Source organism: Rhinoderma darwinii, chromosome 2 (assembly GCF_050947455.1).
Source record: "Rhinoderma darwinii isolate aRhiDar2 chromosome 2, aRhiDar2.hap1, whole genome shotgun sequence".
Classification (NCBI taxonomy): domain Eukaryota; kingdom Metazoa; phylum Chordata; class Amphibia; order Anura; family Rhinodermatidae; genus Rhinoderma; species Rhinoderma darwinii.
Genome location: NC_134688.1, coordinates 44,424,141 through 44,451,288, shown reverse-complemented (window position 1 = coordinate 44,451,288; position 27,148 = coordinate 44,424,141). Strand labels below are relative to the sequence as shown.

Below are 27,148 nucleotides of genomic sequence, written 5' to 3'. Positions count from 1 at the left end.
TGAATTCTAATATAAAACAATTCTTTTTTAACCCCATTATATTTTATCAAAGTAGACCCCTTGCACAATGTGAAGATGCCACCCTGCACTTTAATTTCATGGGCACCTTCATGCAATTTTGAATCAAAGTGTAAGGCTCTGTTCACACTTGCGTTGGAGGCCCAGTTAGGGGCCTTAGTCGCAGATCCGGCAGAAATTACAGAAAACATTGTTTCTGGTAAAACTACGGAAAGCCGACGGAACCCATTAAAGTCAGTAGGTTCCGTCGGTCGCCGGTGGTGTCCGTGTTGCAACGGAACAGTTGTCCGGCATTCCCTTCTGCTCCATCAGAGGACTACCCTGACGCAGATGGGAACGGCCTTATGTGTGTTAACTGCATAAAAATTCATGTTTGTGGTTAAGTCTGACCCAAGCAGAGCCTGAGACGCACAACAGCTAGAGCTAAAAGTACAAGATGTGCAGAGTTCATGCCACTTATGGCAAAATCCGCTGCATAAGCACTGCGGCATCTGAACATCTAGTAAGAGTTCACACGTGAAGTTTTCCCTGTGGACTCTTCTTTGTACACTTTTTTTTTTTTTTGGGGTGTTCTAAAATAATATCTCGCTTATTTTTATATTGCTAAATAAATGATCAGTTTTCTATTAAGGGGTCTAGCTGATAACCGCTGTGATGGCAGCCGTGTTCGTTGTCCCGCAGCTTTCCTAAAAAAATATACAACCAAGAAATGGGCTGAGGAGCGTTTTTATTAAGAAGACAAATCCGAGTCTTCAGCTGGCTGTGCACTTTAGGGTATGTTCACACGCAGTGTTTTCAGGCGTACTTCGGACCGTAAAAGCCTCAAAATACGCCTTTAAAAACGCTAGTGAAATGCCGGAAAACAGCTTTCTATTGTAATCAATGGGAAAAACTGAGTTTTTGTTCAAACGGGGCGTTTTTTTACGCCGCTGTTTAAAAAAACAAAACAAAAAAAAAACGACAATTAAGAAGGAGAATGTCACTTGAGCCGTTTTTGGAGTTGTTTTTCATATGGACAATTGAAAAACCACTCAAAAAATGTCTACAATTTAAAAAAAAAAAAACCTCAAATGTTTTCTGCTTCAAAAACGGCTGAAAATCAGAGGCTGTTTTCCCTTGCAAATGGCTCCGTAATGTTCAGCCGTTTTTAATTGTTCGTGTGAACATTCCCTTCGATGTATGTTGGCTGAACCCACTGACTTTGGCGCGGTTGGCCGACCAACTAATGTGTGTGGCGCCAGCCCAGCTCTCCCTTGACGGCATATGTCAGTGTAGAGAAGGGTCGGCATGTTCAATTTCGGTATGCCCAATCCTCTTGTTTGGAGATAAGCCGCTGCCAGATGAGTCTGGTAACCACTTTCTCCCTGTTGAAAATACATGCAAGAACGGCCGAGCCGAGTGTGTGTGGAGGACTTGTTAGGAGCAGCTGTCGGCCGACACCTATCTAAACTGTATGGCCAGCCTTCTATTTACAGAGGGTTTTTTTTTTATCCCTGGGTTGAATGTGTCAGCCTTAGATTGTTATCTGTGTCGGCCATTCACACATAATGAAGGGAAATAGCTGAAGCAGTGCTGGAATAGTAGAATTCCTGGATATAAATAGAGGGGAAGTCGTCCTCCGGTATGTCAGGACTATCTACAGTCACAGCTATAATGAGCGGCCTGTGAAACTGTGGGCCATGCCCTTTCTGTTGTTCCAGAGTCACAATTTGCAAGTTTCGTTTCCCATATCCGTGATCTTATTCTTGATAAGCTTATAATTAGGCTACTTGTTGAAATGTGTTCTGGCCACGCGCTACGTCTTGTCTTCCCTTTACATTTGTATAATGGAAATATATAGCGGCCAACCTTATAGAAGTAGGACTTCTAATGCGGTCTCCAATTTATTAAACGGCTGCACCATCAGTATTTTTCTAGCAAACCGACCGCACCTCGAGCAGCAGAGCGACGTTCTGTGACGCCTCAAAGAGCTGTGGCTGCAGGAAAAGATGAGCGGTGATTTTTTACATTTCCCCTTTTTACATGGTGCCCATTCAAATGCACGGACGACCACATAACACATGGCTGATCTGCACAGATAAATATAGACTTAGCCGCTCTGACGACCCAATGACTCCATAAACTGACTCCAATAGTGCTGAAGGTGTCTATCTTTTTTTTTATTTTTTTAAATCCACCTTGAGGAAAGGTAAAAAAAGCAAAGGTGCAGCAGTTGTCAATGATGGCTGGGCTTTGTAGTTCTACAGCCGTCCCTGGCTTCTTCGGATGTTTTCCAATTGGCATACTATAGATGAGAAGACAAATAGAGTAGCAGTGCCAGTAAGTTTGAAAAAGCATAAGGTATTTATTTCTACTCACAAACTTTTAAAAATGTCAAGTCAGCCCGACCCTGGGTTTCGCCTTATTGGCTTCTTCCCTGGCACACAAGGAGTGTAACACAAGTGCCTTATAAACCATTGAACAGACCGCCCTAAAAACGAATCCCGTTGTATTTGTAACATATGTTACACAAACATGACACGTGTAGCCACATCATATGTATTCTACGATTTCATTATATATTGACATGGCTGATCTGAGGGCACAACAGTGGGTGATTCATGTACATAGTGGCTCTGGATCTTAGAGGGGGGGTTCCAAGCGCTTTGACTTCCAAATGTCCTAATAGTACACAAATACAAGGGTTGTCTTGATGAGGATTACCCCCGTCCCGACACTTGATGTAACTGCGTCCTAGCCGGGGGGAGGATGTGGGATCCAGTTCAGATAAACCCTGTTTTCCAAATGTTCTCATAAAGCAATGTGGAAAATAAACAGAACGGTTATTGCCTCTAGTAAAAAAAACGGTCTGAACTATTACAATATAACATTATTTAGGCCCTATGCACACAACCGTAAAAATCATCCATACATGTCCTATCTTCTGCGTTTTACAGGCTGTGCTCGTGAGCCAAGAATGTGGCCGGCCGGCCGCCGTGCCTCTAATCTCGGCCTGTGATTACGGGCAAAACTGTCTGCATGGGGCCTTATCTTGCACGGTGAACACCCAAAAAAATTAACGCCAGTGGTTGTTTTTTGGGCATAATGTACCCATGATGGTACTCCTAAAAACGACTGCTCGCCCGGAAAAAAGTCCTCATACCACTCCAATGAAAATATAGAACCATTATAGCGCTTAAGAATATGGCAACACAAAACAATGATTTTTTTTTTAACAAATAGTTTTTTATCTTGTAAAACATAAAAAAAATAAATAAATAAAAAAAATATAATATATATAATTTGGTATCCCTGTAATCATATTGACTGGCAAAATAAAGTTAATATGTGGTTTTTACCACATGGTGAACACTGTAAAAATGAAAAATATTTCCAGTTTCCTATACATTATGATACAATAAATGGTGCCATTAAAAACTACAACTTGATCCACAAAAAAAACACACCCTCATACAGCTGTATTGACAGAAAAAGTAAAAAAAATAATTGCTTTTGGAAGGTGGGGAGGGAAAACCCCAAAATGGCTGTGACGGCAAGGGGTTAAGTCATTATCACTAGTAGATAGATGGTTGGTGACAGATTATTGTTGTCTGAGCCAAGATAAGCAGATTTCACACTGATAATAATAGCACATGTGTATTTGAGAGAACAGTGTACCTGTCCGAGCTGTTTGAAGATGCAACAATTTTACACCTAGTTTAATCGATAATTATAACTGACTGGTACTGGTTCTCAATGGTTGGTATCACCGGACGTAGATGTTCTATCTGATGGAACAAATGGAATAAACAAGAAAAATGTGAAGCGTGTTTATTAGTAGCACAGCCTATTCTAGTGGTGATACAAATATCGTCCAAGAAAATGCCACAAAGAAATGTCAGGTGACCATTTCCTAATTTTCCTTTTTTAGGCCAAGTTATTTGTACACGTCTGCTCCTTCTGGCTGTTTATGCTTCTCCATTTGTCTCAACAAGTCTATGCAGCCTTAAAGGGAAGGTGTCATGAATTATTTTATTTTTTTTCATTATTATTTTGCTTTTAATATGATATCATAAATGTCATTTGTGTTCTCATGTTTTACGGTGTTCTTACTTTTACTTCTCTATGGGGGCTGCCATTTTTTTCCATCTCCTGTAGATGTGTCGCTTAACGACACCTACAGAGATAGAATACGGCACATACATCCCCATAAAGAATGCGAACGGGAGCCGTTCCATTCTCTGCAGCGTACGCCGTCTGTGTGGGAACGGCGCATGCGCCGCTCCCACACAGACCAAAACAAAGCTCGTTCGTAAAGGGAAATCCGGCACCATTTTCATGTGGACCGGAAGCCGCTACCGGACAGTCAGATGACGACTTCCGGCCGCGGCTTCAAGCCATATGTTCGGGCGCAAGGAATAGGAGCGTAGACCAGCGGAGGCGGCGGCAGGTAATTTATGTTCGTGTATGTGATGTGTGTATTATGTTCGTGTTATACTGTCTGCTGAGCCCTGTATCTAATCCTCCTACACTGCAGTCGCTCAGGAAATGGCGGCACACAGTGTAGGAGGTTTGAAGATTCAAACCCTTCCTTCTCCTTGCACTAGCCAGAATAAGGGAGGGGGGATTGTGTGAGGACACTAGAGCGAGTGTGTCCACCCCAAATTTGCAACATAAATCAATGAGATTGCTTTACCACATTGACTATGCTGCAATTTTGGGAACTGCTCCCTCTAGTGCCCAGCACATGTTATATATTAGAATCTAATTTATAATATTTCCTGACTTGTAAAAAAATCAAAACAATGTGTAATCACTTAAAAAATTGTTTAACTGGAAAAAAAAAAACACATTCCCATTAAAGAGAACCTTTCACCTGCCCCTACATGTGCAGCACGTAATGGGCAGGGCTGCACAAACCCTGGGGCACTTTACATTTTTTCCTACCCTCCTCCGTTATTTAGATATCGGTGCCGTTACATTTGGTGCCCAATATTTGAATAACCCCCTGAATTGTCAATGGGGTGTGTAACATGGCTGTGACACTGTCCAATCAGCCACGGACTATGTCATGGCAAGAGCTGGGGAGTGGAGAACGTGTGCGCATGCACTCTCACTCACTCACTCTTCAGCTCTCGGGAGACCAGGACAAGACTGTGATCTCAAGTGAGATATCAGTTTCGTCCTTCGCGCACTCTCCACTCCCCAGCTCTTGCCATGACACTGTGTGTAGCGGATTGGACAGTGTCACAGCAATAGTAACACGCGCAATTGACAGTTCAGGGGGTTATTTAAATATCGGGCGCCAAATATAACGGCACCGATATCTGAATAACGGAGGAGGGTAGGGAAAATATGTAAATTGCCCCAGGGTTTGGGTGATTAACCCCTTCCCGTCGTAAACCAACTTTCAGATTTACACGTTCGTTTTTTTTTCCTCCCCACCTTCCAAAAGCCATAACTTTTTTTTCCGTCAATCTAATCCTATGAGAGCTTGTTTTTTGGTTTTTTTGCGGGACGAGTTGTAGTTTTTCGTAGCGCCATATAATGTACTAGGAAACGGGAAAAAAATTGTTGGTGGGGTAGAAAATGAAAAAAACAACGATTCTTCCATTTGTTTTTTTTGTGCTTAATTTTTATGGAATTCACTGTGCAATTAAAACAACATGTTGACTTTATTCTGTGGGTCAATAAGATTACGGCGATACCAAATAAATATATAGATTAGTTTTTTTTTCTGTATTTTACTACTTCTACAAGTAAAAACCGAAGTGTAAAAAATAAAATCTATTGTGTCGCCAAATTCTGGGAGCCATAACTTTTTTTTTTTCGTCGATTTCAGTGGTATGAGGGCTTATTTTTTGTGGGATAAGCTGTTGTTTTTAATGATACAATTTTGGGGCAGATGCAACGTTTTGATCACATTTTATTCAATTTTTTTTTTTTTTTGTGGGAGATGAGGTGACCAAAAAATAGAGAATCTGGCGTTTACAATTTTTTTTATTACGGCGTTCACCGTTCGGGTTAAATGATGATATATTGTAATAGTTCAGACTTTTACAGACGCTCTAGGGGAGTTTCTTGAAATTTAAATTTTTTTTTTTTTTTTTTAGAGGTTAGAGACATGTCGTGTTTGTTGCCCCGCTCTGGTACCTGCTTCATTTTGGTGTCAAATATGCTAATTGTGAGTAAAGGTGTGAAGAAGAGGAGACCTTGTCAATGGTCCGGCCATCTTTTATACACATGGGGTAGTAAGATAAAGCTGCATGAGCCGGTCACCAGCCAGTGTCTGTGTATGAGGCTGGATTCACACGAGCATGTGCGTTTTGCACACTCAAAAAAACGCTGCGTTTTGCGTGCGCAAAAAGCACTTAACAGCTCCGTGTGTCAGCAGCATATGATGCGCGGCTGCGTGCTTTTCGCGTAGCCGCCATCATTATGACACTCCATTTGGATGTTTGTAAACCGAAAAGCACGTGTTGCTTTTCTGTTTTCATTCATCCTTTTGACTGCTGTTGCGCGAATCACGCTGTTCGCACGGAAGTGCTTCTGTGTGCTGCGCGTGATTTTCACGCACCCATTGGCTTCAATGGGTGTGTGATGCGCGGAAAACGCTCAAAGAACGGACATGTCGTGGCTTTTTTTTTCAGCAGCCTCACGCTGAGTAAATATCACGCACCTGTCTGCACTGCCCCATAGACTAATATAGGTCCATGCGACACGCGTGAAAAATCACGCGCGTTGCACGGACGTATATCCCGTTCGTCTGAATAAGCCCTAACAGATATGAAGTGCATTAGGGTGCAAGCAGTGTGGGGGATACTGCTGAATAAATGGGTCAGGTGCTGATGACTAATGTGATGGAGAGGGAGGAGGAAAAGATTCAGATTAGTGAATGTTATAGGCCTGTCTAAAAAGATGTGTTTTCAGGGCACGTTTAAAACTGTGGATATTGGAATTTAATCTGATTGTCTGCGGTAGCGCATTCCAGAGGACGGGTGCAGCACGGGGAAAGTCTTGAAGACGGGAGTGGGAGGTTCAGATTATGGATCGATGGCAGAAAGTAGAGCATGGGTAGGGTGGTGGACACTGATCAGGGGAAGATTTAGTAAGGAGTTTGGGTATGTTCACACGCTTAAGCGGTTTTTCTATTGACCCAATGAAAAACTGCTCCAAAAACGGCTTAAGAAGTGACATGCACTTTTTTTTTTTTTATGCAATGTTTTTACAAACTGCGTAAAAAAACGCCCCGTGGAAATGAAACGCTGTTTTTCCCATTGAAATCAATGGGCAGATATTTGGAGGCGTCCAGCCCCCGTATTTTCAGCCGTTTTTCGGGCCACTTACGGCCCGAAAAGCGACTGACAATAGGCCGTGTGAACGTACCCTTACAGTAAAGATGAGTGAATCAGAGCGACAGTCTTGGCTGTCTCCACAGTAAGAAAAGTGCGCATTCTGGATTTGTTTTTGAGGTACAGGTGAAAGGAACGTGCAAGTAATTGAATATAAAGACAAAGGGAATATTTTGAGTTGAGCATAGCCCCAAGACAGAGGGCATGCTGCCTAGTAGTTTAGTAGTGCAACACTGAAATGAAGACCTCAGTTGTACTTTTTTTGTATTTATTTTTTTAGTACATCGGATGTACACCGTCTTTTCACTTACGTTTAGTGTGTATGCCAAGAAAGCTCCTGATGTGCACCCTAAACGTTTCCATAGAGTAACATTAGCCTGAGGAAAGCAAAAAAAAATATTGCCTTTTTACCTTTTGTCCAGCTGGTATACCACAAAATATAAAGTGTTAAATAACGTCGTAAACCATGCTGTTCCATACAATGTTGATAAAAAGAAATAATGCTGTTTTTTTTGTTTTTTAAATGGAGCCTATAGCTGACAAATTGCTCATGCGTCACATTCAGCCGTTAAATATGTATGTTCTGAGCTTTTCATGACATATACATTAATCGGCAGTCACTGTAAGGGTATGTACACACACAAAATCAAAAACGTCTGAAAATATGGAGCTGTTTTCAAGGGAAAACCGCTCCTGATTTTCAGACCTTTTGTTTTTTTTTTTTGTTTTTAGCAAACTAGTTTTTCGGTGCGTTTTTTACGGTTGTTTTTGGAGGGGTTTCTCTATAGAGTCAATGAAAAACTGCTCAAGAAGTGACATGCAGCTCTTTTTTGCGGGCGTTTTTTACGCGGCCGTTTTTAAAAACGGCCGCGTAAAAAACACCCCGTCAGAAGAGCGCGCCGTAATTCCCATTGAAATCAATGGGCAGAAGTTTGGAGGCGTTCTGCTAGTTTTTTTCAGGCGTTTTTCGAGGTGTAAATGCCACGAAATACACCTGAAAACACTATGTGAACATACCCTAGGGCATCTGTGACCACCTACAGTGACCACGGAAAACAGCGCCACAATTACCCATGGGATGTCTGCTATTTGTAGCTCAGTTTGTCACTTTAGTAAAATGTAATTTTGGGTGGGAAAATACTTTGAGTAAGTGCAGCAGGAAGACATTGGAAGTTTATTCTGCTTGTCTTTTGCTTTCTCGCTCCCATCCGCCTCCCCTCTATAAACATCTGAAGTAGGGTGGGAATGTAAAGAATTGTATGGTTAGCGACAGGAGGAGCCCTCCCGTTACATCCAGCACATAGGAGTGCGCCACTTTGTTCTCTGACACTACTGTAGGAGGACAATGAAGAAACAGCTGGGACATCCTGAGGACCTCTTGTTGCTTCATGACGTTTGTCTACAAGCCTCGCTGTTCTGTAAGGAAAACGCTTTATACAAACGCAGTAAACGTTTTCTAACCAGCGCACAAAACAAAGCATGACATTCTCCCAGTTGATTGAAAACTGATGTGCTCTGAAATTGAATTTTATCTAGCAAAACTCTCGGACTGCTGAGTTCCCGGAGAGACCTGATTTTCATGTTTTATTATATTTTTCCTGATCTCTGGCTCTAGTGCATACTGCAGATCTGTACACGGTCATTGCTCACATCTCCTCCCTCCCAACATTGGAGATTACAATGTTTTTTGGCCACAATACCTGGACTTCCCGCGGCCTTGCCGAGCCGGACTCATACCACCAAAGAGACCAATGGTGGTCGATGTCCGGTCCAACGGAACCGTGGGAAGTCTGGGTATTACAGCCATAATACAGATGCTAAAATGTGGCTGTGTTACGCCCCTCAAAATGTCACTGTTTTCAGACAAATCTTCGGCATAGGTTGTATTAGAATATTTTGATATTTTTGGGAGCCCCTACCCCTGCAACAGGTAAAGCGGAGTTCCTCACCCAGACACTTCTATAAAGTGTAACTAAATTTCAAAAAACTTTTGACATGCCATAAGTTTTGATCGGTGGGGGTCTGAGCACGGAGACCCCTTTCGATTGCTAAAACGAAGCTGGTGGCAGAAGTTCTCGGCTGAGCGCTGTGCTGATTTGTTTCTGATTGGCTTGTATGGGTTATGTGTATATGGGTTCAATAGGAAGTCTGAGCCTGTACACCACTAGCGCGGCTTTCTGAGGAAAGCCGATCAGAAACTAAGCACAGCACTCTCCCGAGTAGGGATGTCACGATACAAAAATTTGGACTTCGATACCGATACTTCGTTTAGTATTGCGATTTCGATACCAAAACGATACTTTGCCAACAGTAATAAAAAAAAAAAAAAAGTTCTTCCATTTTCTGATGTGAGGCGTGAGGTGCGATGAATTTAACCTCCACGTGCCTCACGTTAATTACTATTAATGTGAGGTGCATGGAGGTTAAATTTATCACACCTCGTGCCTCACAATAAGTGATAGAAAGCAGTTTTTATTTTTTTTACAGCTTACATGTCATAAATGATGCAAAAAAAATAGTTGTGCAGGTTATTACGGCCGTGCCAATACCGAATGTGTATATTTTATGTATTGGGACTTATTTTAATGTTTATTGTAAAGAGGTGTATGTGTATTTTGTTTTTACTTTATTTTTAAACTTTAATGTACTGGTATATATATCTATATTACAGTACATTAGCCTGTGTACGGATAGTACACAGGCAGTTGTTAGGACATACCAAAGTATGCCCTAACAGGATATATGGTAAGACAGCCCTGGGGTCCTTCAATGGACCCTGGGCTGTCTGCCCATATATGGTATGTCCCTCAATCGCGTCACAGGAATTCCCTGTAACACGATCCAAAGGGGCATCACCCTTTCTCATTTACCTCTGAATACTGCGGTCAGCTTTGATCGCAGCATTCGTCAGAATGACGGCGGAGATGAGTTTTCCCTGATCTCCGCCTTTATAGAGCGGGTCTGCGGTTGTGTAATAGCCATTGCCCCGGTGATGCGGCCAGCCCTGCACTAATGAGCGGCGGCGCAGGCACTGCACTGAAGACAGAACATGGGGGTGTTTTGCAGTGCTCCCGCCATGTTCTGTCTTCGGTGCCACCGCTCATTGGTGCAGCGCCAGCCGCATCGCATCATCCTGACCCCGCGCACTTGTCAGGACTCGGGAGCGTGGCAATGGCTATCACACAGCCGCAGCCTCGCTATCATACATTCATGTGCTACTATACTTAGCTAATAACGGTATCGAACCGTTTGGGGATGCACAGTATCGAAGTTTCGATGCATCGTGTATCCCTACTCCCGAGTACGTCTGCCGCTTCGTTTTAGCAATTGGTGGGGGTCTCAGTACTCGGACCCCCACCGATCAAATCTTCTGACATTTCACTATGACTTGACAAAAGCTTTTTGAAAGTTTAGTTACCCTTTAATCGAAAACTGACTTGCCAACAGGACTCTCCTTGAAGCCTATGTCTATTTGCACCACAAAACTTTTTTCCAAGCCTCCCTCTCGGTAGCGCCCAGCACAGCTGTACAGTGTTGCATCTTTCCTTTGATTGTTTTATGTCCCTGTGGCATTTCTTGCACAATGTTCTCATTTCTTGCTGCCTGAGTGTAAAGGACCTAAAAACAAGTGACTGTAGTGCGGTTCATGACTTATATAGTGCCAACATCTCCCACAGCACTGTACAGAAGTTATCATCACTATCCCCAGCTGGGCTCAATCTAAATTCTCTATCTGAATGTTTTTGGTGTGTGGGAGAAAATCGGAGGAAACTCACGCAAAGGCATTTATCAGGCGAGCGTATTTGTAAACGTCCATAATACGGATGTATTGCAGATGATATTGCAGCGGTATTTCATCCATATTACAGAATGATGGACTGTCTTCTACAGAGACCATTACATGAGCAAACGCCTTTGAAAAACAGATGCAATACAAATCCCATAAGGACGAAATACGGATGCATCTGTATTTTCATCACTCTCCATAGACTTCAATGGGCGATTTCCATCTGCAACATGGATAAATATAGTGCATACTGCATTTTTAAAATACGTGCACGTTTTATATGCCCATGTAAGTACCCACATTGATTAACGTTAGCTCCGTATAGCGATCCGCAAAAAACGAATGGAATAGGGATAAAAAAATACGCTTGACTGAAAGAGGCCAAATAAGCACGTTAGTGTGCATGGGGCCTTAGTGCTCACCCGTGAGTAACAAGGTGCATGATTGTTGTGTTGCAGCTTTCTATATGAGCCATATAAGAGTTGTGTGCACTAATATACCAGGGGATTGCTAAAAGGGGTTCAGTGCTCCTGCAGCACCTCCACAGGAGAAGTGAAGCATCAATTTAAAACAAATAATTTACAACCATGGACATCCTGGGTCCTCCAGTGACGACACTTTTTGGAGCTGCTTGACACTCTTGACTATTTGATGGCTGTCCCGAATTAGCGACTCTCTTGTATTAGAGGGTGTTGACCCGCCATTAAATATCATAATCATTGTTAAAAAATGATCCCGTGAAGGGTTAAGACAAATGTCACATATCTGGTCTATGGTCGGCTTAACACAGAGATCCTTTTCCTACATACAAAAAGATGCATGAGAAAAACGCCTTTACTTGGGTAACTTAAATTGTACCAAATTTGTTATAACGGCACATGCCACGTAATGTTTGGCACCGGCTCAAGTTATCCTAAAAAACACCACGAAAGTGGCGCGGCTCAATAAATTTGGCACAGCCATCACGCATCACGTCACTTTTCTAGCACGTTTAGGTGGGTAAGGACCCATTGGCCCAGATTTACTATGACTGGCATATCTTCCACCAGTCTAGGTAAGGTGTATGCCTCTTAATAATTTTGGGGCATTTTGGACTGTCTGAAAATAAAATCTATGCCAAATCTTATTGCAGATAAGCGGATGCAAATATGTGCCAGTGTTTTCACCATTTTTATTTAATTTTCTTAATAAATGTGTCCTAAGCGATGTCTCCTTGGGGACCACGTTTTACTTTTATCGTCGTTTTCCAAATTTGAAAAAAAAAATGCAAAATTGCAAATGAATAATGTCCCTACCAAAACTTGGCGTAAATTGTGGATTAAATTTGGGTCTGATTTCATGGTTTGAGAAATGTGACTAAGGCCTTATTTACATGATCGTGTGGGTTTTGCGCACGTTGCAGTCCCGTGTCATCAGTGTTTGGTGCGTGCCTGCGTTATTTTTGCGCGTATGGCAGCCTTATGTCAAGTGGTTATGACGTATGCAAAATTAAATGAAGGAGGTGGTTTTTTCTTTTTTTCTCATTTTTTGAGCAACTGTTGCGCCAATCACGCACAGCACACCGTGTGATGTCCGTGATTTTCACGCACCCATTGACTTCAATGGGTGCGTGATGCGCATAAAACGCTGAAGTATAGGACATGCAGTGAGTTTCACGCAACAGACACACGCTGCGTGAAAAACACGGAATGTCAATGTCCCCATTGACTTACATAGGTCCGGACGTGAAATACGCTCATGTAAATAAGGCCTAAGAAGGGAAAGGTTCGGTTGTACATTGGCTGGTGGGGCATGTCTTGAGGTCTTGCTGGGATCTAGTGGTGCAGAAAAGTTAATATTGCCCCCGCTTTGGCGAAGTTCTTCTAGTAGATAATCCATTACAATGAAAATGAGGATTTCCAGAGAATACGAGCAGTGAAATAGCGCGTCTAAGGGGGGTTGTCTCGTCCCAAGAGAAGCCGTTTGCATGGAAAGACTATTCTGAATGTTCCCAGAATCCACTTTGATCCTCACGTCAAATGTTACTTTTTTCCATTTTGGTTTAATAGATTTTCTACAGTGCACATGGAAATCTATATTGTTTGTACGTGTTATGAAGGTAAAATATCCCTATTTAATCTAGTTTGGGATTCGCTTGCTTCTGGTCCCTATTTTGAAGAAATCTCCATTAATGTGAGGTTGTCTACAGGGAAGTAGAAGGACTCGACTCTGGTCTGTGGGATGTGCGTCCCATCTCATTCAGAAAAGGGACTCTCAATGCATCTAAAATCCTCTCCCTGACAGTTGAGGTGCGGTTCAAAACCGCATGGGAAAAACCATACAATTCTACCGTTAAACAAAAATACACTAAATTGCAGTTAAAATGCAGATGTGTTTTTTAACTGCACCTCAACTGTTACGTGTGAATGTACCCATAGGCCAGTAACACACTCACACTTTTCTTACTTTTGGGCTCTGTTATTTTAACCAACCACAGAAGTGGATCCAAAAGGAAGGAAAAATATAAAGAAAAGAATGATACATCTTTCTTTTGTGTCCACTCCTGTGTTTGGCTAAAAAAAAGCCCTCAAAAACTGCATGTGTTTTACCGCAGTTCGGTGTTTTTCAATGAGGTTTCATTTTTGCATGCAATTATTAGATGCGGTTTTTCAATTCAATTGGAAGTGCCAGGACTTGTATGTCTTTAAGAAAACTCTTTAAAGGGTAACTAAACTTCTGACACGTGATCGTGACATGTCAGAAGTTTTGATTGGTTGGGGCCGAGCACTGATACCCCCATAGATTGCGAAAACGAAGCTGCAAAAGAGATCGGGTGAGTGCTGTGCCGCTTGGTTTCTGATTGGCTTTTCTCGGAAAGCCGAGCAGTTGGTGTATGGCCTCAATAGGAAGTCTTTAGGCCCGTACCCCATTACCTCGTCTTTCCGGAAAAAGTCAATCAGAAACCAAGCGGCTCAGCGCTCACCTGAGCGCTTCTGCCACTTCATTTTAGAGATCAGTGCTTGGACCTCCAATGATCAAAACTACTGACATCTCACTATGACATGTCTGAAGTTTGAAAGTTTTTAGGTACCCTTTAAGTTTAACCTTCCCTGAACATATTGGAGCCTGCTATTTAACCTTTCACCCTTCACGGCTGCCATATGGCTATATACGTTCTAACTGCCGATACCCCATGTAGTTAGCACGTGTATAGATGTTGACAGCCTTGAAGTGGTTTAGTGAGTGCAGTGCTGCTTCAGTGTGAGCAGCGCTGCACTTTCATGTAGGCCGGGGCTTTGAGAGCCCTGGAATACACCCCCACTGTAGATAGTGCCCCCCCCCCCCATAACTCCCTGTAGGTAGGGCAAAATCCTCTGTAGATGGCTTCACCAAAGCTCCCCCCAGCATCGGCCTCCCCGGCCAGCGCTCTGGCAGAGGATGCCCCTGCTGTAGATAGCATCACCCCCCCCCCCCCGACTGTAGATGGCGCCACCTGAAGTGGCTCTAGGGGCGGAATCCCCGGTGTCAGATCGCACTGGACGGGGATTCCGCTTCTAGAGAGAGCCCCTGATGTCACTGTCCATTTGGACACGGTTAGTGGCTCACTGAGCGGAATCCCCAGCTGACACTCTGGCCGGGGATTCTGCTACTGAAGAAGCCCCTGGTGTCACTATCCATATATGAACAGTGACGTCAGGGGCTACTCCTGGAGCGGAATCCCCACTCTGGCAGGGGATTCCGCTGTTAGAGTTGACCGCTGACGTCACTGTCCACTGTGGTGTTAAGGGGGTGCCATTTACAGGGGTGGTGGAGCTATCTGCAGGGGGGATGTTGCTAAATACAAGAGGGTGTGTAATGTACGTGAAGTGTGGCACGATCTACATTGGCACTGTGGCGTTATATTGGCACTACCTACAGGGGATACTGGTGCTATCTACATGGGCACTGTGGGCATTATTTACAGTGAAAACATTATGTGGGCACTGTGGCACTAGTTACCGTAGGCACTATATATTTGGGCAATGCGTAACTATCTACATGGGCACTGTGGTGTTTTCAGGGGGTTAGGGCCTGTTCACATCACCGTTCACTTTCCGTTCCGGGGTTCCGTCTGAGGTTTCCGTCAGGTGAACCCCGCAACGGAAAGTGAAAGCACAGCTTCCGTTTCAGTCACCATTGATCTCAATGGTGACGGAAACATCGCTAATGATTTCCGTTCGTCACCATTCCGGCAGGTTTCCGGTTTTCCGACGGAATCAATAGCGCAGTCGACTCCGCTAATCTTTCCGTTGGAAAACCGGAAACCTGCCGGAATAGTGACAAACGGAAACCATTAGCGATGTTTCAGTCACCATTGAGATCAATGGTGACTGAAACGGAAGCTGTGCTTTCACTTTCCGTTGCGGGGTTCACCCGACGGAACCCCGGAACGGTGACGTGAACAGGCCCTTAACTATTAAAATTCATCAATTTAGTTTTTTTAACGTCCATGAAAAACCGATGGCACATTGCGGTTAAAACCGGTCAGACGGACAGGAAATGGATTCAAATTTTGAGACGCATTGCAAAGCAGCCATGAAAAACTGACCGTTGATCCATTGTTGACTGCCCTTTTTTCTTTTCACGGTCGTGTCGTGTGTATATGTATAGGTATATGGTGTATATATAGCCTTCTAGCACTCTTATCCACTCTACGCGATCCAGGGTGACAGAGAGAAGAGGACTAATTGTTACAGAGCTCTACAGTGTATGTGTGGATGGATATAAAAATTTTTTTTTCACATTTTGTGATTTTGTCTGCTCATAGTAAAAATTAAAAACACTGAATTAATTAAACTAATCTAGCAAATGAAAGCTTTATAAGTCTTGTAAAAAAACCAAAGTAAAAATAGTTGTGATATTCAAAGCGGTTCCAAAAATATTATCGTTTTAAAGAGGTTCTGTCACCACATTATAAGTGCCCTATCTTGGACATAAGGAGATCGGCGCTATAATGTACGTGACATCCGTGTTATTTATTTAGAAAAACGATCTATTTTCACCAAGTTATGACCTATTTTAGATTTATGCTAATTACTTTCTTAATGCCCAACTGGGCGTTGTGGAGAGGAGTATATAACGCTGACCAATCAGTGACCAATCAGCACCATACACTTCTCTCCATTCATTTACTCTGCGCATAGTAATCCTGCATTGTTCACTATGTGCAGCCACATACTCACACATTAACGTTACTGAAGTGTCTTGAGCGTGAATAGACATCGCTTCCAGCCAGGACGTGATGTCTATTAACAATCCAGACACTTCGGTAACGTTTGTGTGGGACTTACAGCACAGCAAGCGTAATCTCGCGAGATCACGCTGTAAATGACAGCACAACGTGATCTCGATGTGCTGTGTGAGTAAGTCGCACACAAACGTTACCGAAGTGCCGGGATTGTGAATAGACATCCCGTCCTGGCTGGAAGCGATGTCTATTCACTGTCTGGACACGTCAGTAACGTTAATGTGTGAGTATGTGACTGCACACTGAACAACGAAGGGTCACTATGTGCAGAGTAAATGAATGGAGAGACGTGTATGACGCTGATCACCCTCATACACTTCTCTCCACAACGCCCACTTGGTTAAAAGTAAAAACACGCCCAGTTGTCTATTAAGAAAGTCATTAGCCTAAAGCTAAAATCGCTCAACTTGGTGAAAATAGTTCGTCGTTCTAAATAAAAAGCACTGCTGTCCCCTACATTACAGCATCGGTCTCCTTTTGTAGGAGATAGGGCACTTATAATGTGGTGACAGAGCCTCTTTAACGAAGTGCATATAAAAAATGGAAAACTTGACCTGGACACAGGGGCATCAATGACCCTTGGGCATGAAAGGGTTAATTTGTTATAATTGTCTACTTTTTATCCAATGCACGCGGCCACGTTACAGATCTCTGCTGTACGGATCCCTAATGTGGTGGCCATAGTCTTCCATGTGCCCATACTGTACCTCCTGTGGTCTTATTTTATATGGCGGCACTGGGAGTTTTTTTTTTTTTGTTTTTTTTCTCTCACGAGAAAAAAATAATTATTTGGTGTTCTTTCGGATGACGTATTCTCCTCTAGAAGCATTGCTTCTGTCTACAGGTCCCACATACAGAACTATAGGGACTCTGTACAGGATTTGCAGCGAAAATCTCATGTGTGAACTCAGCATAAAGTATGTTCACAAGGGGCAAATTTGGTGCAGACGTTTTTGGGACTTTCCAATATGTCTGAATAGGGTTTGTAAAACTCCACGCACCTGCTGCAAACACCTGATTTTCTGCAACAAATCTGCCGCATAAGAACATACCCCAAAGGTATTTACATTCGGTTTTGTTTCGTTACCTCCATATTTCACTGTTCTCCACAATTCTGGTATTTGTGAAATAGCCAAGTGACAAAACTGCAAAAAAAAAAAGTTCTATACATGAGCTCCGGCCGGAAGTGATCTTGACTAGAGATGCCTGTGGTTCCCATGTACTGTGCATTGCAGCGCGGCTATAACCGAACATTGGGGCATCCGCTCACTATTAATTGTTAATAATTTTCCGTTCTATGGCTTGGCGCTGGGCAGCAGTTTTGGGCAGACAGTTGTGAGTATCTGTGGCGTGTTGTATATACACATGTTAATGAGCGAACAGTGAAAATAAACACCAGGTCCCTGCATAGCGGCGGCTCAGCTTCTCATTGTCTGCCGGCCCCATGGGGAACGCCACTGATTGAATGTATACTGAATGAAGCATATGCTCGTGATTTACAAGGCATTTTGTTTAATGCTGGAGTTTTAATGACTGCATGGGCCCGGATAACATTAACCCCTTCCCTCCGCAGCCATTTTTTTGGGGAATTTCACGTTTTTGCTTTTTCCTGCCCACTTTTCAAAAGCCATAACTTTTTTTTTTTTTTTTTCTCGGGAAGGGGACAATCATCAGTCACATACAAATAAAGTGAAAAGCGAGATCCGTGGCACATCAGTCACAGGGGGCATTGAAACTTTCTCCTGTTTAGATCGGTGCGGGCAGGGTGGAGTCGTAGCCAATTCAACTCCAAAATAGACACAAAAAGGTAGAGAGACCGCAGCACACGCAGTAATCAGTGTACCTGTGTTTGCGCTGTCAGTGCTCAGGGATAAACCTTTTCCTGCAGCCTGCACAGCTCCGGATAAACTGAGGTGACGCCTGACATGAAGAGGTGGTCCGTATTGTAAGAACTTCCTTTGATCACTTCATACATGAAGCTTTATATAATGGTTGTCACCCAGACAGGAAGTCAAGTCTGCGCCCGCACACCCTGCACAATGCACTAAATATTTTATGTAAAGGTGTGTAATCCCAACATCCCTGCCCCCACTCTGTACTTCCACGTGGACGGTGGAGATGCAGCGCAGGTTTCAGTGCCTCCTCATCATACAGTTCTAGTACAACAGTTGGAGCTGAATTGAGTGAAGGAGTTGTCATTGTTTCCTTATAACTTAGAAAGCTGATGAGTTTCCTTGGAAGCAGTCGCTGTGATCGGTGCTCAGGACCCGCTGATCATGGAGGGATGAGCAGGATGTATATCCTGTACACAGGAGCAGGAATTTCTGAGCAGCTGCCAACCTCTCCCTGGGGCTCATGTGTAATGTGTGTCGCTGGTGGGAATGTCCTATATGTGCATGATATGTATTAAGGCGGTTTGTGACATTTTAATTTCTGACCACTTTTTAAAACTTCTCGGTCACAATACACGACACAGAGCTTGTTGTACGCTGCGAGTCCGTAGACGTGCATGTAGAAAACCACACAGACGCCGGGCCTTTAGAACTGCTTTTGGCTGATTTAAAGCCCAAAAGCCGTTTTACAAAGTGATCTTATTGCAGCTGTCAAGATGTCAATGAACTTTTAAGGATCTTTTAAGACATTGAGGTGCGGTTAAAGTCGCATAGAAAAAATGCATCAAATTGCGGATAAAACGCCTGCGGTTTTTGGATGTTTTCTTATGCGTTCCTAACCGCAATGTGTGAATGGACCTTTAGGCCTCTTGCACACGACCGTTGTGCCATTTTTGACAGCACCCGATAGACTTCACGGACCCATTCACTTTAGCAGGTGAATAAGGTCTGTGAAAAATGGTCCAAGCCTCCGATCCGAGGAAAGATAGAACATGTTTTATCTTTCCTCGGATCACTGACTGGACATGGACGGCACGCACGGTCGTGTGCATGAGGCGTTACGCCTCGGGCACACAACCATAAGGGGTTTTACTGTCCGCAAATACGGAGCAGATGGCTACGGATACACATCTGTAGCCGTCCGCAATTGCAGAAGCGGCCTTCGACTTCTATGGGCGAGTCTCTGCCGTAATTGTGGACAAGAATAGGACATGTTTTCTAATTTGCGGATCATTTCTACGGCCCGGACACACATCCGTAAATATATGGAAAGGTGTCTGTGACCAATAGAAATTAATGGGTCCCTAATTACGGATTTTGTAATTATGGAAGAACATTACTCCTGTGTGCAAGGGGCCTAAGGCTTCCTTAACACAGTTTTTTTCTTTTTTCTGCCAATTTTAAACTGAATCTAAAAAAAACACTAGCGTTACAAAAATGACATGCGATCTTAGGCATTTTTTTTTTTTCTTTTGCACGTTTTATGAGAAACTTATGGGAAAATTCCTGGAAAAAAAAAACCTCATACCTAGGTCATTTTGCGTCTGGTAAAAAAGGGCACTGACCACAAAACGGCAGAAACCAAAACGCAGTTGTGTGTAGTGCATTTTATACACACACACACACACACACACACACACACACACACACACACACACACACACACACACACACACACACACACACACACACACACACACTTTTTCGTCTGCTTCTGTGTTTGGCTCAAAAATCCAAAAACTGCATCCAAACGGTGTGTGATCTTGGCCTAAGGCACTTTGGATTTCTTTCCTTCTTCTAGAGTTTTTCTAGCTGCTTTTCGTATATATTACGATACTTTTATATACCGCATTTGTTTGCTTTTTCAAGACTCCGTCAGATGCTCCGTTCTTGCGGATGCTAATGTTACATTACAATAACCTATTCTATACTCCTAGTCAGTTTCTTGCAGCAGGGCCTTCTGTCCGGGCCTGATAGCCGAAAAAAGGTTTGATTTTGATAAGGGACGGTGCCAAGTGCAGCTGCCAGGTTGTAAATTACATCAGTAGCTCCTGCAGTGATCGGCCATTTATAAATAGGTTTTACACACAATCTCTACTTTTGACCTCTCCTATCAGTCGTCTTGCAGAATGTAGACTTGTACTTGTCTGTAAACGGCCCAGTGAGACGAACCAGAGGTTAGTGGGGTGCACCAGGGAGGCAGATTTGACAGAAGTGATTGTATGCTTAGCCTGAGGGGGGGTTTATAAACCGGGAGGACAGGGGGGGGTTTATAAACGGGGAGGATGGTGGGGCCATGCACACGGACAATGGCAGGTATATAATCAAAATGCTCTTCAGTTGTAAACGTGCTGGGGGGGCCCACAGGGTTGGGGCCTACTCGGATGCCCCCTCCCTGTGCTAAACCCCCTAGCTACGCCTCTGAGGCCCAGGCATCACGGTTCTCATGCTGGTGAGGCACCTGTAGATAAAGATTGAGAAGCCATGAGGTAGAGTAACAGCGGTCAAATAGTCTGATTTTTTTTTTTTTTTTTTAACAAAAAATGTTCCTGCAATTTTCGAGAAGATTGTGGCAGAAACGATTGCGCTGTGAATACAGTACTAAAAGGAATCCGTTCGTGCGTTTATGCTTCCCTAACCACAGGCAGCATGACATGGGGACAGGTGCTCTGATTTCTCTACACTGTTATACTCTGCACTGACGCGTTTTGGAAAAAAACATAGGGGTAATTTATCAACCTTTCTACCCCTGTTTTCTGGCGTAGAAATGTTGCAAAAGTGCCAAACAGTTGGCCTTTTTACGCAAGCCTCGCCACGGTTGTGGGAATGGGTGTGACCTTGGCAAAAGCGACGTGGTCACCATGGCCCAACAAGTTTATTATAATTTACTTCTTGCTGGTGTAGATTTGTGTAATTTACAGCCAACACCTCCTTCTTAAAGGCTGGGATCAGAGAAAATCTGATCCCTGCTGTTTAACCCCTTAGATATAATGGTCCGCTTTGACTGCAGCAACCAAGTGGTAGACGGAGGAAAGGGGCTCCCTCTGTTACCCCATTGGTGCTCTGTGATCGAAGGGTGCCGAGGTGTTGCTAGGCCTAACAATGGCTTTCCTATCTCTCCTCAAAAAAAGTTAAGTTATACATTACATTATATGTACCCCAAAATGATGCCATTATAAAATACATTGTCCCACTGCAAAAAGCAAGGCATCAAAACGTGGCAATGAGAAAACAGAAAATATTGTTCCAAAATAGGCTGCATCCTTAAGGGGTTAATACAGAATACTCAATGCGAATATTAGGCTTCCCGTTAAACGACAGACACCGCAGCGGAACCCCGACCGGGGCGCCCATGGTATCGGTCATGCAATGGGTCCATTGTTCACATCTGCATCCTAGTTTTAGTTGATAGTCTGGTTCTGGGGAGACTTTCCTAAAAAGCGTTTTCTCAGCACAGACCTGTGGAGCCGCCGCCGCAGGGATCAGCTGATCATCGCAGGATCGGCAACCGGCACTCTTGGCAGGCAGATCATTTTTGCCGGAGGAAGCTGTGACCAACGTTTCTTCTGCAGCTTTGTCATGTCACCAGCACTCGACCAGCTTTGCTAACATGTTAATCTGAAATGTATCCATATTTGCTTATAGATTTTCAGAATATTAGAATGCCGGCACACATGGTGTTTGTTTTTTTCTGTATTACACTGTTTAAATGGTTTGCCTTAATTACTATAATTCTTCTCCGCAGGACAATCATTTGCTGTTTGTGAAAAAAAACGCAGACGAGATGCCGAAGCCGGTGAGTTCATTAAAACTTATTGTATGTTATTTCTAACAAAATGTGTGTTTGTCTTCTGCTGCTCACCCTCTAAACATAAATGTAACAAAAAGAGGAAATAAAATGTATCATCTTCTATCTTGTGGGGTCCTAAAGAGGTTTTCTCATCCGAGACATGTACGAAATATCCACAGGATATGTCAGAGATTCGGGTCCCATCTCTGGGACCCTCACCCATCTCTAGAACGGGGCCCCCTAAACCCCGTTCTACTGCTGTGTTGTGGCTGAAGCGTGTGATTCCTGACCATAAATTACGGAAACAGCGTTGCTCCCTGAGCCCCATAGTAGTGACCATTCAGAACCATTCAGCTTTTGCTAGGCAACAGGCAAACGAAGATGCTGTGAAGCAAACAGGGCAGATTTATGGGGTGTGTGGCTAAGTGGAGTCCTAAAATGCAATGTATTTTTTTTTTTAATGACCTGTGCCACATTTTTGGCAAAAATACTGGAGTAAAATGAGCCAAAAGGTGGCAATAACAAGATAAGTGTCTGACAGATTTAGCGCATTTTTCTTGACATGTCCGTGTGCGCCACATAGATGAATTTGACATCTTTTGCTTGTTTGGTCTAGTTTTATGCTGCCTAAATTAAAGACCGTACTAATAATTCTATCTCTCGGTCTATAGAAAAAGATTAGACTGCTAATGTACCAGGTTCACTGCAACATTCAATGGCTTCAGCGCCGAACACTTTAAAAGATCTATAATGATCCACTCTTTGCACGATGCATTTTTTGTTAGATGTGTTCCGTAAAAAGAAGTTTATCACGGGGTGTCCGTTCCGTTCTGACGGAACCCCTGAACGGAAAGTCAGCGCTGATGTGGACATGCCCTAATCCTGCATTGACCAGCGTTCACCGAAGCCGCGAGCCCTGCAGACATGATGAATTCGGCTTTGAGTTCAAGATACAGCTTTTATCTCAAAGTTAAATACATTTTTATTTAAAAATCTAATAAAAAATCAAAGATGAAACAAAATGTTGATTTATTAAAACAAATAATTGCCTTCATAAGCTTAGATAGCCTTTAAAGCCCTATCACGTACGCGTCTGCAGCTAGTGAAATGCGTGGTGAAGAGTATCGGCTGCGCTGGTGATGACAATGACTCCTCTGCTGACTGTCACTGCCGGTCACCTCTGTTTCTGTACCTGCTGGAATGAAAAAACAAGTAATGCAGGCGGGGGCAGCGTGAAAACATGTAATTAGGGACATTCGGCAGAGCAATTCTCCCACCCACCATCCCCTGAAAATGAACTATTTTTTTTTGTAAATTCTTTATTTTTTGTTTTAAAGTATTCTAGGGGGGGGGGGGGGATGGGGTACAGAAAAGAAAAAACAAGGACTATTTTTAACCATTGTGTGGCCCCTTCACTTAAAGTAGTAACTGCACGTATTACCATATGCAATAGTCATGGGTATAGGGGCTATACATATATAGGCGAGTGCTGGCTTACTGCCTTTTGGGACGTACATTGATATTTATCTGAGAATTCGGCTCCATTATGGAAGGATGTGCACAGCAAATTTTCCAGATGTATTCTTCACCCTAAACCCTGATTACCCTGGTTACACCGATGGGGTTAACGTCCCTGAATTGTTTTAAATTGTGTTACATACAGCAGACTTCTCCCACACCGGGGGCCACGTAGTATTTATACACATTACTACTATACTAAAAGAAGCCCATTGATGTACAATACCCAGAAAATCTCTTTAAGGGGCTCTGATGTCAGGGCCTGTTCACATCCGCATTCTGGTTTCCGTTCGTTTGTCTTGTTCAACCTTCCTGTCAGAGCAACCGATGTACGGAAAGCCGAACGGAAACTATCACTATCCTTGATTTCAATGGTAATGCGTTTTATCTGTTACGTAAAGTTGTTGTTTTTTTCATGGAAACAATTGCGTGACCTCCTTTTTTTTATTATTTGGGAGACCTGCAGTAGATATTGCTGTGATGGTGTCCTGTATACTGAGTGACGATCATGATCAGTTTCTGCTCTTTCCTTTGATGTTGTGCATGTTCTGTATATACTTAGATTTTCTCTTCTGGTACTTTATGAACATGCTGGGACTGATGCTGAAATTCCCGGCATTCTGCGGAGCCTCACGCCAGCTGGGGACTCGCAGCTTGTGTATGTCAATAGCAACAGTAAGCAAATGACACTCGCTTCAGAATGAGGTAATCACATTTGCAAGCTTTAAATACCTATTCAAAACAGACGCGCCACTTTAAAACGACGTAGTTACGTGTCCGAGCACTGGCGGACGACTTCATGCAGAGGCTTTTGTTTAGACTGTATTAACATTGTGCTTTCTCTTAACATGTAATATCTGCCTTGTTCTAGATGAACATTAGGACCGAGCATAGAAAATAAAGCAGCGCGCTCTCCTTACGGGTAGAAGCCTCCGCGCGCTCTCCTTGCGGGTAGAAGCCTCCGCGCGCTCTCCTTATGGGTGGAAACCTTTAGGCCTCGTGCACACGGAGCTAAAAAAAACAACTTGTAAATGTGTCAAAAACAGTAGCTTTTTTGTAAAGTGCTTTTTAAACTACAGGCGTGTTTTCTGCGCGCTTTAGTTTTTTGTTTTTCTTTGCCGCCTACTTTGTCAGTACTCTCATTGACAATGGGAATTAGGCGCGTTTTACGCACCAAAGCATCGACCGGACGCCGCTTTTTTTTTTACGCAACACGGCTTTTAAACAAACACTGGTCTAAAGAACCGCGTCGCACGCTCTAACGTTGTGCTTTCCCATTGTCAATGGGAAGCTTAAACCAAGCGTTTTTTGCCGGATTTTTTTAGGCCCGTGTGTACTAGGTATACGCTTGGTGAATAAAATTTTGTGGCTGTGTTCACACTTGCGTCACAATTTCAGTTTTTACTGGAGCCATGACCGTTTTTTGCTCAGTACAAAACTGCATCGGGTTACACTATTCTGACAGGCAAAATCCAACTGCAGCCGGACAGAAAAGAATTAATGGCGGCGTGAACCGAGCTTAAAGGGAATGTCGCTAGCAATTTTTATGTTTTTTAAACTATTATTATTTAAGTGATTACACATTTGTTTTAATTTTTTTCACAAGTCAGGAAATATTATAAATTAGATTCTAATTTATAACATTTCCATGTGCTGGTCACTAGAGGGAGCAGTTCCCAAAATTGCAGCATGGTCAATGTGGTAAAGCAACCTCCTTGCTTTATGCTGCAAATTTGGAGTAAACACACTCGCTCTAGTGTCCTCACACAATCCCCCCTCCCTTATTCTGGCTAGTGCCAGAAGGAGGGGTTTGAATCTTCAAACATTCTACTCTGTTTGCTGCCATTTTCTGAGCGACTGCGCAATGTAGGAGGATTAGATACAGTGCGCAGCAGACAGTATAACACTAATATACACGAACATAATACACATCACATACACAAACATAACTTACCTGCTCCTGCCGCCTCCGCTCCTATTCCTTGCGCCTTCGCTTCCTTGAACATATGGCCAGAAGCCGCGGCCGGAAGTCATCATCTTACTGTCCGGCAGCAGCTTCCGGTCCACATGAAAATGGTGCCGGATTTCACTCTGCGAACGAGCTTCGTTTTGGTCTGTGTGAGAGGCGCATGCGCCGTTCCCACACAGACGGTGTACGCTGCAGTGAATGGAACGGCTCTCGTTCGCATTCTCTGTGCCGTATTCCATCTCTGTATGTGTTGTTAACCGACACATACAGAGATGAAAAAAAAATGGCAGCCCCCATAGAGAACTAAAAGAGAGAAAAAAGTAGACCATGAGAACACAAATACAATTTTGTTATACTCTGGTGACAGAGCCTCTTTAATATAAGTGTCCTATCTCCTACATAATCTGATCGGAGCTGTAATGTAGAGAACAGCAATGATCCACAGCACAGTGTCATTGTGCAGTGAAAGACGCTGGGCTGGAACAATGAGAAGTGTATGACGCTGATTGGTCACTGATTGGTCAGCCTCATACACTTCTTTACAACACCCACTTGGTCAAAAGTAAAAACACGCCAAGTTGGTCTTTTAAGAAACTAATTAGCATAAATCTAAAATTGCTCAAAAATGATAGTTTTTCAAAATAAAAACCACTTATCTACATTCCAGCGCCGATCAGACTATGTAGGAGAGAGAGCATTTATAATCTGGTGACAGAGCCGCTTTAAAAGCAATTGGATAAAAAAAATAATTCATGACCCCTTCCCTTTAACACTGTCCAGTTGTGTCTGACATTTTTAGGCTATTTTGAGAGACCCTATATTTACAAGGGCGAATGATGACACCTAATTCTGAATTGCTGTATACATTTCAAGGAGGAATGACACAATGCAGAGTTCTAATAAAAGCTGCTCCAGCATTATTATATATTGGAAATACAAGTATTTATTAGAACTGAAATCACATGAGAACTGACGGGTCCACTTTAGAGTGTGTGTGTATGTATATATACATACATACATACATACATACATACATACATACATACATACATACATACATACATACATACATACATACATACCAGAAGCTCCCTATATGACTTGGGGAAAACGCCATAAAAAGCGTAACCCCAAAAAGCAGGAAAACTGCCTCCAACAACAAGATTTTTTTTTTTATATTCCTCTTTCAGCTAACATCTGGCTGCAGCGGCCCCCCCCCCTCCAAAAAAAGAGAAGAAACGCATATTGAAAATGTGTGCATGATAAAATATGCCGCAAAAGAAACACTTGTGTAAAAAAACCAGTGAAGATTCATGGCATATTTTTGATAAGGGGAAAAAAAAGCGGTGTAGAAATCTAAAGGGAAAGTTGTCTGCAGGGAAGAGGGAGATAAAAAAAAAATACTCCTCTTCCCTGACGCCCCTGTGGCGACGCGTCCCTGCTCCCATTGGTGGGTCTGTGCGGCTGGGCTCCTGGGATGACACTTTGTCCCATGTAAATCTGCAGCGATCACATGCGAAAAAATGTCATCCCAGGAGGCCGGCAGCACAGAGACCAGCCAATGGGAGCAGGGACGC

General features: G+C 43.2%; 1 protein-coding gene across 1 annotated transcript in view; it reads left to right on the top strand.

Annotated features, from left to right (window-relative positions):
- Window positions 1-27,148, top strand: part of RDX (radixin) — a 73,287-nt gene that overhangs the window by 4,955 nt on the left and 41,184 nt on the right. The window contains exon 2 of the mRNA XM_075851598.1: window positions 22,040-22,090. Within this exon, the coding sequence (XP_075707713.1) occupies window positions 22,079-22,090 (12 nt within the window). The 5' untranslated portion in view covers window positions 22,040-22,078. The remainder of the gene's footprint in view (window positions 1-22,039; window positions 22,091-27,148) is intronic.